The sequence below is a fragment of the Schistosoma mansoni genome, chromosome W (assembly GCF_000237925.1).
Source record: "Schistosoma mansoni strain Puerto Rico chromosome W, complete genome".
In the NCBI taxonomy this organism is placed as follows: Eukaryota; Metazoa; Platyhelminthes; class Trematoda; order Strigeidida; family Schistosomatidae; genus Schistosoma; species Schistosoma mansoni.
The window spans coordinates 55533609-55552968 of record NC_031502.1 but is presented as its reverse complement, the minus strand read 5'-3'; the positions used below and the strand labels follow the sequence as shown (position 1 = coordinate 55552968).

At 35.4% G+C, this 19360-nt stretch overlaps 1 protein-coding gene and 1 non-coding gene across 2 annotated transcripts; one reads left to right on the top strand and one right to left on the bottom strand.

Moving 5' to 3' along the window:
- On the bottom strand, nt 1-3792 carry Smp_155070 (putative zinc finger protein; the record flags this gene model as incomplete). Its single annotated transcript, XM_018790217.1, has 4 exons — nt 1-196; nt 1306-1533; nt 1728-1908; nt 3729-3792. The coding sequence occupies 4 exons, from the start codon at nt 3790-3792 to the stop codon at nt 1-3; spliced, it is 669 nt and encodes a 222-aa protein (XP_018655583.1).
- A 917-nt stretch (nt 3793-4709) lies between these two features.
- Nucleotides 4710-4776, top strand: Smp_tRNA_01389_Gln_TTG.1.1. The gene has a single exon. It is a non-coding gene (tRNA).
- Nucleotides 4777-19360: the final 14584 nt, after the last annotated feature.

Sequence of the window (19360 nt, the reverse complement as noted above, 5' to 3'; positions counted from 1 at the left end):
TTACTCTCGTTCTTTATGAACACGTTGATGTGCTCGCATATTTGAACGATCAGCAAAACGTCGGCCACATATGGTACATTCATATGGTTTTTCACCTGTATGCGTTCTATGATGTATATCGCGAAGCCATGGACGTGAAAAACGTTTACCACAATCTTGACAATGAAATGGTAATGTATGCGTTGCTTCATGTAATCTAAAGTTAGAAAAATGAAAAAAACAAACATAAACACTGTATAATTTAATAGTCAATGGTTAACATAGTCTTGGCGTATATTCAAAATTCAATACCAGCAGCTACAAGATTCGATCGAGATTGTGGCCAACTTTGTCATTGCTCGATAAGTGTATTACATCCAGCAATTTTAGCCGACTTTCCGTTCATTTAATTGATGACTTTTATATATCAGAGTGTAGTTTCCATGAAAGATTAGTGAGACCAGTAAAATTACACTGGTTAATGGCCATAATCTGTCACTCTATTCTAACAAAGCATAAATTTATCATTGTTCATACATAAAAGTTCATTATCTATATATTTAAACTTATCAAACGATACTACTTGTTCTGTAAACTAATTGAATAGATTATTGCAATTTTATAGTTGAGTTCATGAGTCAATCAAAGCTAGACCCACCATGGAAAACCTGGAAGCACTTGACGGCCGTTTCGTCCTATTATGGGACTCCTCAGCAGTGCGCATCCACGATCCCGCACTCGCGAGATTCGAACCTAGGACCTATCAGTCCCGCATACTAGCGCTTAACCACTAACCACTCAGTCGGCATCCAACGGTGTTAATGTCTAACTTCAACCAATACACGATTTTGATCGACACACCCACCAATGACTTCAGTCAGTTAATATCTCACAACAGACCTGGTTGAGCTCCACTGGTCATTGCTTCTCACTAGAACTCTATAGAAGATTTTAGAGCATAAGGATTCCCTCGAATTATTGATCTATGTATGTTTGAATAAACTAATTTAGTTAAGAGATTAACTACTGTTAACTTACATATGAGTATAACTCAATACAAATTAGTGTTATTTTCAACAGTTGTGAACTAAGACATCACTTACTGTTAGTTAGTATTTTCCTTTTCTCATCCATGTAAACTACTTGTTTAAATTTAATATGGAACTCCTTAACAGTAAAGATCAATCCCCGAGGGATTCAAACCCAGGACCTATCGGTTCAGTGCTTTCAAGTTTTCCATGGTGATCTAGTTTCAACTGACTCATGAATTCAACTATTAAACCCTATTCTGATAAGAAATTTTTATATATTAATCAAATGAATTACCTTATTGATGACTTTACTGAATATGATTTTCCACAATATCGACAATCATAATGTTCCCCAGTTGTTTTTATCCCATTTTTTATTGATTGTTTCATTGATAATGATGATTTACAATTAAAAATGGATAAATCCATTGGATATAATTGTTCATTATCAATAAAATATTGATTTTCACCGATTTGTAATCGATAATGTTCTTCAAAATATTGATTTTTACATTCCATTGTCCTATTTGTCTTAATTAATGGTGTAAATTTTTATTATTTTGATAAAACATACTACTTATATTAGAATTATTTGCTGATAGTAGTGATGGTGATGATAACAATACCGCTGAAGAGGATGAAGATGGTGACACTGATGGTGAATGTGATAAGATAGAATCAATTGAGAATTTTAATTTTGAAATTTTTTGTTCATACTGGTTAGTTCTATTCAAACAGTCAATACTTTCATAACCACTATCGTTATAATAGACTCGATTCGTTGTATATGAGTCGATTTTCAAATTATTTAATAAAGAATCAGAGAAGTTTGAATAATGATTAAGATTATTGTGGAAATCTAAACACTGAGGAAGGTTATCTGGTGTAGGAATAGTGTCTACAAAAGAATAGAAATGTATATCAAAGTATGACGGTTAGAATCATATGCTAATATTATATGTTATACATATGTTAAGACTATGAAATGACTAAGTCTATAAATATAAATGAGTACTGATTACAATAAGACGTGAGGTTAAGGCTGACAAGCTCAAGTAACTTCTTAACAAATAAAGGGTCATCGCGATTTGGAGTTAATTATTCTGGGAACTGTTTTATATCTTGATCGATAGTATTCAGTTACTCATCAAATAACGCAGCACGATCAAGGTTAAAGAAAAGCCTCACCTTGATTTCGAAATCTCATGTAAATCGCTACAAAGTAGTTCCATTCAATACGTTCGCGTAATGCTGGGACTTGCATAATAGTGAGAAGTTGAAAGTAAGTATCTTATGCTTAAATTCTCTTGACTAATAAGGAGTGGAGTTGTAAAGCCATATTTGCAAGCTACTACATGGGGATTCAAATATCTTGAGGGGACGAATAACAAACTTAGCTACTATGGGATTGTATTTCCGGATGTTGATTAGACCTTACAGACTAGATAAATATATAAAATACTTAGAGAGTAATCCCTTACAAAAATCATTTGCTTCCTTTTGAGTGATTGAGTAATATTCATACCCTCACATAAGTAATGTTAATGACCCAAACTTGGACAACAAGACACTAGCTACTATAAAGTAACTGAATGATTTAAATACATGTTTAATTGTGCACATTCTCATGTAGTTCCTAGAAATATTTCCTTGGTTAATTTAAATATTTTCATTAGTGCCCATTAAACTGTGAAACAATAAAAGGTCAAAAGAAATAACTTATTGTCATCATTAATAATTGTCAGCAAAACCTAGTCGTAGCTTCTACTATTCAGCTGTAATACCTACAACCATAATGTTGGGTGATGTGAGTTCAAATCTAAGGAAGCGATTTCTTGCTGATTTTCACTAGGGTTAGATGTAATAAGTCACTGAAAAAGTTAAGATACTCTAATTGACATCTGCTATCCCAAAATTTTACTTATCTTCCAGAACTTCAGAAAAATTCCATAAACCAATGACTGATTACTTATTAGTTAACTGAAGGAATTTTCAGTTGAACTATTAACAGACGATTCATCTTTTCATCTGTACATCAGTTTAGAATTTCTTCTATCGATGGATCCAAACAAAGATTAAATCAAATAAGAAACTTTCATACTTAGAATAGATGTATGTATTTTTCCCCGTATTTTGGTCTATAAAATCTGAAGTTGAAACTCAACTACTAAATTACATAAATAAGAACAAATGAGAAACAAAGTATTAACCTCTAGCACATAATAACTAACTATAAAATTATTTTAATAGTTGAGATCATGATTCAATTGAAGCTAAACCACCATGGAAAAAAAACTAGAAGCACTGAACGGCCGTTTCGTCCTATTGTGGGACTACTCAGCAGTGCTCATCCACGATTCCTCCTCGCGAGATTCAATCACAAGATCTATCAGTTTCGCGCACAAGCGCCTAACCTCTAAACACTTAGCCGGCATCCAACAATGTTAATGTCTAACGTCAACCAATCCGCGAAGTTTGAGCGACCGTTCACCAATTGTCTTCAGTGTGTTGTTATCTCACAATAGACCCAGTTGAACTCCATTGGTCATTACTTCTCATTAGAACTCCATGAAATACCTCTTGAAGTCAGTCACTAGTCAGCATATGATCATTATCCAAACTATGTTATTGTTGATTCATCTTAATTTGAAATTCTTATTTATTAAAATATACACTTCATATATAAATAAACAACTTAAAGATATGAAATCAACTTACCATTTATTTGAATTGATGCTTCATTAAAGAATTTTGGCGTTGAGTAATTAAATGAATAAGACATCTCTCTTTTTTTATACTTTCAAATGGATCGAATTGTTTTATCACTGAGTAACTTTTTTTTTTACAAAAAGGTTGGTAAGTAAAATGATACACATTTCCTATTTATATTCATTTGATGACGGTTTCATTCATCAGGTAAAATACATACACACACATACACACTACATACATACATATTGTATACCCCTCCCAAGTTTAACTTTTATCCCTTGGATAATAGTTGGGGAAATCAAGTTGAATGGAATGTCACCTATTACATAACGATTATTTAATGTTTAGACCAATATGAATGTAAAGCGTAAGTGATTAATTAATAATAATAACTTGGATATGTGAATAAGTTATGAAATAATGAAAGAGTAGGCAAACAAGAAAATATAGGTGGTGGTGGGGGGGGAGGAGAAATAGGATAACGAAAATGCGAATATGAAATGATGTGTTGAGATGGTGGGGGAGATTTGTATCTCAGGTGGGTGATTTTGTTTATTTATGAAATTTATTACTGTGATATTAATAATTGAAACCTTAGGCCTTAGTGTATATTCAACCCCCCTTTGTGTATTCAAAAACAGTTTGTTCTCACTTTAAACCTATCCTGGTAATATTAGCTTATTATCCAAATTGTTTTCACATTATTTTCTTTATTATCTTTGTCTACTCTTAACCCCCTCCTCATTTCTAGTCTAGTTGACCTTTTATCCTTATATGCGATTAGATTGGTTCGAAATGTATTGCGCTAATATATCATCACATACTCAATTAGTATTACTTGTGTGAATCTTCCCATTGATGTTTAGGATTATAACTGATCAGTCTGTTATTGGCATATGTGCATACTGTGCGTATTGACTCGATATTGCCTTAATTCACAAGTATTATAAGCGAAAATGGATAGTGGCTAGCAGTGGACTAAGGACTCAGTAGCTGAGTGGATAACGTGATGGCGTTTGAAGCGAAAGGTATTGGGTTCGAGTCCCAGAATGAACATCAACTCTGAGATGTAGGTACATTCAGCTGACGAGTCTTAAATAGGACGGAACGCACGTCCTTCATTCCACTGTTAGTCACTATCCATCTTTGCTTATAATATGACCATATAGTTGTGTTAATCTTCGTCTTCTTATTACACTATCGAAAGATATTGGTAAACATGCTTCAGAATTGAAGCAAGCATTAGCATGGGATGAATAATTAAGGTAGTAACATTATTTAAAGATAGAAGGATTGTAAAAAATTTATCAGTGAATGAAAACACTGGAAATCACAGGTGTCTATTTTAATACTTGAATTCATGAATCGATCTAAGCTAGACCATCATTTGAAAACCTATAAGCACTGAATGACCGTTTCGTCCTAGTGTGGGACACCTCAGCAGTATGTATCCACGATCCTGAATGGGAGACTGGAACCCAGAACTTTCATTATTACTCGTGAACGCTTAACCTTTAGTTTCATTTTAAATTAAGTGTAAAGGTTACATTTCAAATAATCTCAGACATTGAAATTTAAATAATGTCAATGTTGAAATTATTAGTCGATATCTGTACAACAGACCTGCTTGAACTCCACTGGTTACTGCTTCCCACTAGAACTCCAAGAAATACCCCATGGAGCCAGTTACTAGTGAGCATACGATTATAATCAGAAGGGGTTTTGTGGAGATGCGCACTGTTGAGGAATCCCATAATAGGACGAAATTGTCGTCTAGTGCTTCTAGGTGGTCTAGCTTCAATTGATTCATGATTTCAACTATGAAAAACATTGAAATCTCCACAGAAACCCCTCATAATGTCAATATTTCATCCAGCTAACTAGTGTTAGCTTCTTTTAGGAAATAATCCAAATCAATATTATTACAGAATGAATGACGTTTTCGAAAAGCCAGTTTTTTAATATAATTAGTTTTAAGTTTTGAACCAATTTGTTGAAGTGCTTTAAATCCCATCTCATTTTAAATAGAATTTCTGCAAGCAAAGATGGATGGTGGCTCACAGTGGAAACCAAAACGCATGTTTTTCTCCAATTCTGGACACGTCAGCTGGATGTACTTGCATCCCATAGTTGATATTCACTGTGAGACTCGAACCCAATAGTGTTCATTTCAAGTGCCACCGAGTTATCAACTTAGCTACTGAGTCCTGATAGTCACTAGCTTGTAAAATTGAGTGAAGTTTAAATTCAATTTTTATTGTTTGCTTGAATTTTCCCATTGATTTCACCAGCAACTTTTTCGGGAATCTAATCACAAATTGATCACTGAACAATTTGAGGTTACTAACCTCTTGACGTATATACATATAAATATAGATATAAATATAAATGCATATTTACATTTCTCAGTTATGCTTGTCACCACATGGGGCACAGGCCTCTGATCAAGATTATCCAACGAACTCTTTCCTGAGATCTTCTACCTAGTTGTTTCCGGTTATTAATCATCCTTTTCATGTCTGCTTCCAATTCTTCACGCAGTATATTCTTTAGTCTTGCTCTTTTCCATTTACCACCACGATTCTAAGTTGGCGATTGCCTCGTAATGCAGTTTGATGATTTCACACACGCATGTCCTAACCACTTTCCTAGTTTCCTGTTCAACTGAAAGCTGGTTTTTTCTCTTCTACAGAAGGCAGTTGCCGATGGTATTCGGTCAACGATCATTGAATATCTTGTGCAGACAATTGTTAATAGATACCTGTACCTCTTTGATGATGATTGTAGTAATTCTCGAAGTTTTGCATCCATACAGTAGAACTGTTTGTAGAGCAAAAGATCATATTTGAATTTTATATTCACCCATTCTTTTGAAACCGTATATCTTACCTATAAACACCTAGTCACTCATATCATTTCATTATTATCCATATATCATATGATTCTTTTTGAAACTTCACCATTAACAAATTAGAGTATAAAGCTTCTTGTAAATATTCATATCAAATAAAAAGAATGTATCATATATCATAGTTGAAAACGTGAGTCAATTGATTCTAGACCACCAAGGAAAACATGGAAACACTGGACGGCCGTTTCGTCCTATTGTGGGATTCCTGAGCAGTGTGCATCCACGATCCCGCCTCACGAGATTCGAACCGAGGACCTGCCAGTCTCGCATCAGTGCACTTAACCAATAGACCACTGAGCAGGCAGACGAAACGGTTGTCAAGTGCTTCCAGGTTTTCTCTGGTCGTCTAGTTTCAATTGACTCACGCTTTCAAATATGAAAATACTAAATCTCCACAAAACCCCCTTCTGATAATAAGTATCATATATCATTTGCTATTCAGCATCACAATCAAATCAAAAGCAACCAAACAATGATATTTTTTGTAAGAGAGAGGGTTCATTAACTTGACATCATCGTCATCGTCATCATCACCTTGTCTTCATCCAATCTATGTCACATTCTGTTTATTTATTTGTTTGTTTACCATTAACAATGTTGTGTACTTTATTCGAAAATAATAACAACATAACAACAACAACAACAACAACAATGAAAGTTCTTGTTTTATAATCGTTTCAAATAAGTGTGAACATAGACTCATCAGTTTTGTAAATTCATTTGTAGGTGTATACATGTGTGCATGTGCGTGTGTGTGTGCGCGTATGTTTGCGTATGTATCCATATTCATGGCTAATAAGGATCATCAACTTGTACATCAACTTTCATTATCATGTCTATCGTTAATAATAAAGATTTTTGATAACTGAACTGACGATGTAACAATAGAACTATGCAAGAATGTTTATTTAAATAGTATATGAAGATTGTTAATTTCTGGTCAGAAGGGGCTTTGTGGAGATTTCAGTATTTTCATAGTTGAAATCATGAGTCAATTAAAGCTAGACAATCATGGAAAACCTGGAAGCACTGGATGGCCGTTTCGTCCTATTATGGGACTGATTTCAAAAGATATTTCCTGGAGTTCTAGTGAGAAGCAGTGACCAGTGAAGTTCAACCAGGTCTGTTAGGAGATATTAACTGACTGAAGATATTTGTGATATGGTTGTTCAATTTCGTGGATTGGTTGAAGTTAGACATTAACACCATGGGATGCCGGCTCAGTAGTTTATCGGCTAAGCGCTCTGGCGCGAGACTGGTTTGTCCTGGGTCCGAATCTCGCTAGGCGAAGTCGTGAATGCGCACTCCTGAGGAGTCCCATAATAGGACGAAACGGTTGTTCAGTGCTTCCAGGTTTTCCATGGTTGTCTAGCTTTAATTGACTCATGATTTCAATTATGAAGATTGTTAGTTTGTTAGTTGATGAACTATTGAGTATAAATACGTTTTTTCTGACTTACAAATTCTCTTTTCAGTAATACATATTTGCTAGTTTATCTAAAATGGAACTAAATATCTTAAGTCTTATGATAGATGAGACAATGATTTATTTTCTTTGAAATGATTTTTCCATTATAACTTCCATTATAACTGTAGCTCCTCTAGGGGCTACTGACGGTCCTAAGCCTGGATAAAGGTGGAGGGTTTGGCATGGGGTTAGCGACCTTATCCCGTAGAAAACCAGCTTGCTAAAAAACGGTAACCAGAAAAAATTATTCGAACCATTTAATTAAGTAAGATTCTTTCATTATAAACATATATGATTGAAGAATAAGATTATGGAACTCTTCAAGTCTATTTAACCATTCTCATATTAGCAATCAACCAAGGACTATGAAGTCGTGAGATGACCATTGGGCAACTAGTAGGTGACTGAGCTTTGAAGTATCAGCTTCTAGTTATCAATTCAATTGTCTAATGTTAGAAACTTATTGAAAAGTTGAAATCATAAGTCAACTGAAGCTGAGGAGTCCCATAATAGGACGAAACGGCCGTCCAATGCTTCCAGATTTTCCATGATGGTCTAGCTTCAATTGACTCATGATTTCAACTATGAAACATACTAAATCTCCACAAAACCCTTTCTGATATTTAACTTTTACCTAATTATTGTGCTAATTTGATTGTTTACACCTATGTTCTGACAACTGTATGACATATATCTCTATTTACCAAAAGACTTTTTATGTAAGCTTTCTAATCATTTGATATTGTTTAGTTTTTAAATCATAAAGTTACCTTCGGTAGACAATCATTGAAAACCTGAAAGCACTGGGTGGACATTTCTTTCAAGTGTATGACTTCTTACTAGTGTACATTCACGGTCCTACACCTGAAAATTAAACCCTAAAACCCTCGATATAGTACATGAACACTTAGTCTCTAAACTACTAAGGTTCCATTTAACGAAGTTAGTCATTAGCATACCAGACAGAAGGTCTCTTAGCTCAATTCTTAAGTATGAAACCATGAATGAGCACTATGAAGTCACTATGAAGCTCTATGAAGTCACACGTTCATAGGCAAATAAAATTATATCATCATACAATTGTCAAAAAAACACATAAAGGTGTAAACAATTTTGATCAATTTAATAAATTAGGTGTGACTTATAATCAATTATGTTGATCAACTTGAAATTGTAATATAAACAATCCTATCTAAATTGTATTATATATACACATAGTTAACCTTAACCCAAAAACTTGATCTGTTAATGATCATGAATAAAGTGTGAACCTATAACAAAGATAAAAAAAAAAAGAAAAAAAAGGGGGGGGGGAGGAGGAAAGAATGATCCCTCTTATTCATATCGATTATCAGTCAAATAATGTTTAACTATTACACAATTATCACAATCTATTATGATTACGTAATGGAATGTTAAATATTATCAATATTGAACAACAATTAAATTGGAATTTTATATAATGAAATCAATGATAGAAAAATAAACAATATAATTATGCTGATATCTTTTTTTGGAAAAAGTTCCCCTCTTCTTTTGTTATTTCTTTAATGATCAGAACAATTAACATCTATATACAAATGTTATAGTGGTTGAGATCATGAGTAAATTGAAGTTAAGATCATCATGGAGAACCTGGAAGTACTGGACGGCTGAGACTGGTAGGTCCTAGGTTCGAATCTCGCGAGGTGGGATCGTGGATGTGCACTGCTAAGGAGTTCCATAATAGGACGAAACGGCCATCCAGTGCTTCCAGGTTTTCCATGGTGGTCTAGCTTCAATTGATTCATGTTCTCAACTCTACAAAATTACTAAAATCTCCACAAAACCCACTTTTCATAATATATAAATATTTTTTAATCGTTGAAATCATGAATCAATTGAAGTTAAGATCATCATGGGAAACATGGAAGAATTGGATGGCCGTTTCGTCCCATTGTGAGATTCCTCAGTATATAAATATGTTTATATATATTTTATAAGAAAATCAAAAACCATTTAAAGTCTATGTTGATCACAGTACAAATACAAGTAATTCACAGTTTTATCAGAATGTGGGGGTTGTGGATATTGCAGTAATATATTTCTTTTATAGTTGAATTCATAAGTTGACCATTATGGAAAACCTGGACACACTGGATGGTCAAATCGTTCTAGTTTGGGATTATTCAGTAGTATGCATCCATAATCTCTCACGTGGGACTCAAACCCAGGACCTTCGCCTAACCCCATGACCATCGAGCCATAATCCAACGATGTTAATATCTAATTTTAATCAATCTACGAAATCACATGATCATCTTCCATTGTCTCTATGCGACACGTATTAGCCCCGAAGGTTCTATGTTCGAGTCCTGCGTGCGGTACCTTGAATGGGCACTGCTGATGAGTCCCATAATAGGACGAAAAGGCCATCCAAAGCTTCCAGGTTTTCAATGGTGGCCTAACATTGATCCATTCATGATCTCAATTAAAAAAACTCAATAATCTCTACAACCCCATACTGATGTTTCCTTTAGTCTATAAATATCTATTTTTAATCTACATACAACAAGGTAAGTAAATTGTCTTCTTTCGAATCTATTTTTGCCAAGTGTTATTATTGATAATGAGGTTCATAAAAGATTTGATAATAAGTATAATCATGATGAAGATGATAATGATGACCATTATTATGAAGAACATGAAGATGAAAATGATGTAGATGAAGGCAATAAAGAGATAGGTGAGGGTGATCATCCTAATTTAGAGATTTTGTGAATACAAACATTGTTAAGGCTATATAAGCAAAGATGTATAGAGGCTAGCAGTGGAATCCAAGACGCGAGTTTCGTCCTATTTGGGACCCGTCAGCTGGATGTTCCTGCATCTCAGAGTTGATGTTCACTTTGGTAATCGAATCCAGTACCTTTCGCTTCAAACGCCATCACGTTATCCACTTAGCTACTGAGTCCTTATAGCCACTTGCTTGGAAGAAGTGAATTACTTACTTACTTACTTACACCCATTGAGATATTTATTCTACAGTTTTTGTAAAATATTATTCTCCTTATGGCGTTTGAAGCGAAAGGTACTGGGTTCGAGTCCCATAGTGAACATCAACTCTGAGATGTAGGTACATCCAGCTGACAAGTCCCAAATAGGACGAAAGGCGCGTCAAACTGGATTCCACTGCTAGCTACTATCCACCTTTGCTTACAATTATTCTCCTCAGTTATTAAAATGAAGCAAATTGTTTTGTATCTTTTCATTGGTTATGAACATTTGGTAGATACAATGGAGTGTAAGGAGTTGATTTTTCACTTTTGATTATGGTTACTATTAGCTCAGACATGTTTGATTTCTTCAGAATTTTAGATTTTGTTTTCATTATTAGGCTTTAAATCAGTTATTCAAACGTACTATGTAAATATCTGCACCTATCAGTCTAACGTCTAAACTTTTCTGCTCATTCTTTTATTCTTGTCTCTAATATACCTGTTATACTATTTAAGTATATATGATTTCTGTGACTTGCTTCATTTTCCACACGTTTCCAGTTTACTAACTTACCTATACCTGTCACCCCTCATGGAGAAGCATAGGCCACTGACTAACATTCTCTATCGAACTCTGTCCTGGACAGTTGTTTCCAGTTGTTATTCATCACTTTCCATGTCTGCTTCCAATTCCCGAAGCAGTGTGATTTTCGGTCTTCTACTTTTCCATTTTCCTTCACGATTCTATGTTGGGGCTTGTCTTATGGTTCATTTTGATGATCTCTGTAATGCCTGTCCTATCCATTTTCAGTCTTCTCCTAATGTCCTCTTCAACTGGAAACTGGTTTATCCTCTCTCACTGTAGGCTGTTGTTGATGGTATCCGTCCAACGGACATTGAGTATCTTGCGTGGACAATCGTTTATAAATACTCATACATTCTTGATGATGGTTGTGATAGTTCTCGAAGTTTCAGCTCCATACATTAGAACAGTCCTGACGTTCACATTGATGATTGAAACTTTGACATCAATTGATGGTTAGTTTGAGTTCCATATATCCTTCAATTGTAGAAATGCTGCCCTTACATTGCTGATCCTCACCTTTACGTCTGCATCGGATCCTCCTTGGTCATCAATGATGCTTCCCAGGTACGTGAAAATTGCCACATCTTCCATTGTCCATCAAGTGTGATTAAGTTGGTGTTCTCCGTGTTGTATATGAGGATGTCGCTTTTACCCCTTTGTATTTCGAGGGCTACTGATGCAGAGGTTTCTGCCACACTACTTATCTTGACATGTATTTGTTCGTGTGTATTGGATAGAAGAGCCAGGTAATCAGAAAAGTTGAAATGATCCAGTTGCATGCAAGTTGTTGATTGTATTCTGAGCCTTTCCCTCAGATGTTGAGGTCTTCATAATCCAGTGTGCCACCAGATGAAAGAGAAAGGGTGAGATTAAGCATCCTTGTCTGAATCCCGTACTCATTTGGAATGCGTGTGTCAGCTGTCCTCCATGCGTCACTTCTCATTGTACTCCGTCGTATGAATTCTATATAATGTTTACGATTTTTCTCACACCGTATCGCCGATGAGGTCTCCATAGTGTTCTCCTATCCACTCTGTCAAACGCCTCATCGTCAATGAAGTTGATGTATAGTGACGAACTCTATTCAGTTGACTGTTGGTCGATGGTTCGTGGTGTTAGGATTTGATCTGTTCACGAAATCAAGCTTGTTGGTCGTAATTGAGCGTCTACTGAGTCTTCCATCCAGTTCAGCAACACTCTGTTGAAAACTTTTCCTAGTACTGACGGTAGCGTGATATTCCTGTAGTTTTCACATTTGGTCAGATCCCCTTTCTTTGGTATCTTGATAAAGTATCCTTCTTTCCAGTGTGTCGGTGGCACTTGTTCCTCCTTCCAAATCTTTCTGAATAGAACGTGTAGCATGTTTACAATCACTTCTATGCCTGACTTCAGCGCTTCAGCTGGCATATTGTCAGGTCCTACTGCCTACCCACTCTTGATTTGTGTGATGTTCGTTCTGATACCTTCTATCGTTGGTGGAATGACATCTATAGGAAGGTCTGTGTGTGCTGTTTTGATGTCCGGTGGGTTCAGTGAGGCTGGAATATTCAAGATTTCTTCAAAGTGTTCTACCCACCTGTTCCTCTGTTCTTCAATCTCAGTGATTGGATTCCCTTCTTTGTCCTTCACCGGTCTCTCTGGTTTGGTAAACTTGCCTGCTAGTTTCTTCGTTGTGTCGTATATTTGTTTGATATATCCTTCTGTTGCAGGTTTTTCCGCTGTTGTTGCTAGGCCTTCTACATATTTTTGCTTGTTGGCTCTAATTCTCTACCTCACTTGGTTGTATGCTTCTGTGTATTCAGTTTTTGCCTTGACTTTCTCTGTTCTTGTTCGGCTGTTGTTGATTGTGTATTCTTGTTCTTCCTTTCTTGAACCTTGTCCAGGGTTTTTATAACAATCCATTCCTTATGATGATGCTTGTTTCAACCCATCACTTTCTGACACGTTGAAGTTAGTGCATCTTTGATGTTTTTCCAGTTGTCCTCCATAGTAGTTTCTTCTGTCCGAGTAGGTATTGTAAGGCTTGGAACCTGTTGTTGAGAGCTATCTTGAATTCGTTGAGTTTGTCACTATCTGGAAGGAAGGCTGTATTGAACCTTTGTAATGCTGCTTCCCCACTTGTCCGGTGTTTTTTCAACTTCGATTTCATCTTGGAAACCACTAGTTAGCGATGATTTGAAACTATGCCAGTTCTTCCTCTGGTTCTCACGTATTCAATTGTCCTCCTGAATTTTCTATTGATGCAATTATGATCGATCTGGTTCTGTGTAGTGTGATCCGGTGAGGCCATGTAGCTTTGTGTATACGTTTTTGGGGGAATATTGTGTCGCCTATAACCAACTTGATGAATGCACATAGATTTGCAAATATCTTACTGTTCTCTTTATTTTCTCCTAGTCAGTCCATGTCATCCCATAATATCTTCATATCTGTTGTTGCACATTCGAAATTTAGCGTTTAGATCTCCCATCAGGATGGTAAGGTCCTTTTCTGGACACTTATCTATGATCGATTACAGTCTCTCGTAAAACTGTTTTTTTTCGTCGTCAATGCTATCATTGGTGGGTGCATAACATCGGATAATATTCATTGTGATTCCCTCCTCTTTTGCTTTGATAGATGGCTTGATGATCCTGGATCCATGAGATTCCCATCATATAAGTGCTTTCCCTGCTTCTTTGGACAACATGTTTGGAGTATTTTCCTTTTCGTGACCGGAGTACAACATCTCTCCCATATCTATCCCTTTTTTTCGATCTTGGGTCGAATAGGTTTCACTTGTTCCGAGTATCATTAAGTTGTAGGTCGTCATTCTCTCAGCTATTTGGTTGGTTTACCCAGTGTCCCACATTTTCCGAACATTCCATATACCCATAATAATTGTTGTTCTGGTTGTTAGAAGTGGAATCAACCTGATGACTTCCGAATAATCTCGGCTTTCATCATGATGTATCATAACTCTTCCTTCAATTCTGAGGTGGTCGGATTGATTAAATTATAATGAGTGGTGCTTCTAAGCTTTTAATCAATAGTGTGTAGATTTGGAATTCATTTTACTTCCATGCTATCTTAACGGCCAGTACTTTTCACTATTTCCTTCTTAATACTTCAGTAACAAATATGAAAGACCACTTTTAAAAGTCGCTGTTACAAATATGATAATAGCTGAGGATAGGTTATATAACTTCAAGGTTTTATCTGAAGGATTTACTGAAAGACTGTTACTCTATTTGGAACACCACTAATAATGTTCAATACATTCGCTTACCATTTCTTTTTAAGAGGAAAAAGACGATCCTTGAAGATGGACTGTGTGAGCTAGATAGAGTTAAGAGTAAGTCTAAGATATTTAAACTTCTTGTTATGATGCATGATGTCCGACACCTGATACTGATATGCAATCTGGTACACTCTAACCCTTCTCCAGACATGACTGCTTGGGCAAGAGGATAAGAATGGAAGTGAGTTTATTAGGCTAACGAAAAATATACACAAATACTCATTTATATATGTACGCGTTTACTCTTTGGAAAATCAATCAATTTCTTAACAAATGATATGTAACTGTCCTTCAGGTCATTTCTGAATGTCATCAAGTGACTTTCTCGTTTGTGCGCATCTGATTGGATCACTGAATCACCTTTTCAGTTGATAATATACCTCAGCTAGAATAATAGCGAACATTTTGGAAAGTCGTACCTTCCTTTCTCCATAAGGCGCAATTTATTTTTTTCTGCTGATAAATATCAAAGACATGCTACATCTAACTAAGCTATTTCTTGATTATGGCTCTTGGTGAATGAGCGGAATTGCAACCCATAAATACATAAAGTACCACTGATAAGTGTTTTATGCATTAAGTGGCATAATTGTCACTGAATTTCCAGCTTAACGAACAACAATTTCAATCGTATTTAGAAGTTAACTACTGAAACTCATATAAGTAGCATATATGTTTTATAAGAATTTAATATGACTTGTGGAAGAAGTATCTAGAGCATTGAGAACCAAATAACCCTGATTTCATTCGTTGTAAAAGTAAATCTTATTATCAAATCAGGGACACAAAGTAAAGATAACAATGTGTCTGGGATCCATATTTCAGTCTATGCCTAGTAATCCCTCATCAATAGTAGGATGATAGATTCTTATGGTAAATTTTTATCTGAATACTTGATTAAGGGGAATTCCTCAACTTGAATCATTATGTGAAGGTTAGGTATCATCTACGAAGATCCTGTGTTTAGTCAACGATTTATGGTTTACTTTCAAGAAGCCCACTATTTTAGTTCAAAAATTCATACTGATGATATCTATCCACCAATCCAGTTTTATGATAAACATCGGGGGGTGTTCATTATTGTTTTCTGGTAATATTGAGTTGTCTGAGTTGAATGGTTTCATCAAGAAATTTTCTGTCCTTCTATACAATGTCATCAGAGTGTACCCTAAGTTGAAATCGAATTTTGTATTATTCCACACGCATTACGTCAATCCATTATGGTGACCTGTTTTATAACTAGTTTTCTTAACAGATTTTAGAATCTTCATGTACACTTGTAAACTTTTGTTTAGTCGACCTCTAACACCATGACTTTTTAGCATGAATTTTTATTTATCTATCTAAACACATACATATTGATACAAAGGGGTACTAGATACATATGCGCCACACAAATCTCATTCGATTTGTGTGAGGGCTGTGATGCCTCCCGGGTGCCCAAACTGAAGCAGGTGTTTTTCTTTGGGGGCCACACCCGGAACCTTTGACCTAAAGGTCTGATCCATAAGGCAGTGGAGCATCGTGAGGAGATGCAGTCACATGGTAGCCAGTGACCAACGATTGATTCATACTTCATTTATTCCTTCAGGATACTGGAGCACATATGCACCATTGGTTTAGAATCAGGGTTTTCCAACTCCCCTAGGTGAACTTTCCGTGTCCACCAACCCGGTTAAAGCTACGAACATCCGCTTTTCGTCCTATCGATTTCGTAAACAACAGTAATGCCACGAGAAGGCAGTGAGTAGGACTTCCCTGGCAGAAGCATCAATTGGTAAAATGGATCTATGTCGATGTGTTTTTCTATCGCAAATCTTCCTAAATGCCATCTATCTAGAAATACTATGGGATTCTTGCAATATCCTCCATTTAGAATTCTGAAACTTTCTCAATGGAATTCGTGTCTATAGTTGTCGCCGATGAGATACATTGTCTCTTCATAACTATTCTGTATTTGTATATAAGTAGATCAACAGAGAAAATAGAATGAGGTTTTAATGTTGATCAATAAGCAAGAATGACTCTAAATGGTTTCATTATCTTTTCAATTCTTTCTAAGATGTTTCACAAAATTTGATTTCCGGTTAGCGTTTTTTTAGCGAGTTAGTTTTCTACGGGATGGGGTCGCTAACCCCATGCCCAACCCTCCTCCTTTATTCGGGCTTGGGACCGGCAGTAGTCCCCGGAGGAGCTACAGGCGGAGTTATAACTTACTATTTTATCTGATAAAGTTTATTTCTTTAGTACATATGTTTCCGACATTGCAGTTCTTGTTCTAATTATGTATGATAGATATTTACGTCTGTTTGAATTGATCTTTGATGATATTATTTATAATTATGATGAAAAATGCACAAATCAGTTATAATGCTCAAAGAATAAAACATTGAGATTATCTATTTGTACATTAAGATCTTTATCGCGATTTTAAGTTATATTACTAACAATAAAGAAAAGTGGTTTTGTGGAGATTTCAGTATTTTCATAGTTGAAAGCATGAGTCAATTGAAGCTAGAACACCAAGAAAAACGTGGAAGCACTGGACGGCCATTTCGTCCTATTATGGGACTCCTCAGGAGTGTGCATCCACGATCCCGCACTCGCGAGATTCGAACCCAGGACCTACCAGTCTCGCGTCAGAGCACTTAACCGATGCGCACTACTGAGGAGTCCCACAATAGGACGAAACGGCCGTCCAGTGCTTCCAGGTTTTCCTTGGTGGTCTAGCTTCAATTGACTCATGCCTTCAACTATAATAAAAAAAGTAACGAATTTCATCTGTAAAAGGAAGTTTTTGACATGTATAAATAATTTATATGTAATATTCATTATGGATTGAAGCACCAGTGAAAGCACGAAGTTATTATGTAACTGTTTCACCAAATGAATGCCAATGTGAACTCTCAGGAATGAATTCATAATCGTTCGGTCTCATAGTGAACACTTTAACTTCTTAGATCTCTGATTTGATACACAACTTTCTAGATTTCTAACTTCAATCAATTGGAGATATAATTCAATAAATATTCAGTATCATCAGTGGCGACCATTCAATCTACATCAAATGACATAAACTTATGATATAGAATAAAATTCAGCAGTATTATATGTTCTATTTTGTATGTTTTCTAATATTGTTAAGTTAAACATTGATACCGTTGGATGTCGACTCAATGGCCTGAAGGTTAAGAGTTCTCACAAGAAACCAAAGTTTCTGGATTCAAGTCCCGCATGAGGAATTGTGGTTACGTACTGTTGAGGAATCTCATACTAGGACGAAACAGTCATACAGTGTTCAGTTCGTCTAGAGATTAAGCGTTCTCACAAGAAACCGAAGGTCCTGGGTTCAAATCCTACATGAGGAATTGTGTTTACATACTACTGAGGAATCTCATACTAGGACGAAACAGTCATTCATTGTTCAGTTCGTCTAGAGGTTAAACGTTCTCACAAGAAACCAAAGGTTCTGGATTCAAGTCTCACATGAGGGATTATGATTACGTAGTGCTAAGGAGTCTCATACTAGGACGAAACAACCATTCAGTGCTCCCAGTGTTTTCATGAATTCAACTGTTGTATTACTTAAATTCTCCACAATGGGAAGATATAAGCAGAACAATATCATATGAATTGAAATGTCTACTGTTTAAATTGTTAGTCAAATGTTCCATTGGTTAATCTAGAAATAATCACATCAATAAACAAACTTTAATTAATATTCAATTATTGAAATACTTGGAAGGAGTTTTTGTGGAGATTTCAGTATTTGCATAGTTGAAAATATGAGTCAATTGAAGCTAGACCACCAAGAAAAACCTGGAAGCACCGATCAGCCAAGTGCTCTGACGCGAGACTGTTAGGTCCTAGGTTTGAATCTCGCGAGGTGAGGTCGTGGATGTGCACTGCTCAAGAGTCCCACAATAGGACGAAACGGTCGTCCAGTACTACTAGTCTATCTTTAATTGACTCATGAATTCAAATATTTTTACAATTTACAATAGATCTATCTATATTGAAATGATAAAGACCCCCCTCCCCCCCAAAAAAAAGAATGTCACATCCGGTGTTTAATCATTTTAAACAATTAAAAATAACTTAATTACTCTTTGTAATTATATTATGATTATTATGATGATGATTATCATTATACTACTTTCAAAATTTCCTGATACTCATTTGAAGATCTTAGTTCCGATAATTAACTAACTGATTATTGAATATTGAACAAAACTTGTAAATGTATTTAAACAACACTTTGTTTATTATGATTATTATTACTATTCATAGTAATAGTAATAGTAGTAATAGTAATAGTAATAGTAATGATAATAAATATTGTTTGGCTATGATGAGTATAAAAGGGGGTTAAATAAATAAATATTTATATTTAGAATATTCAATATTTGAGAAGA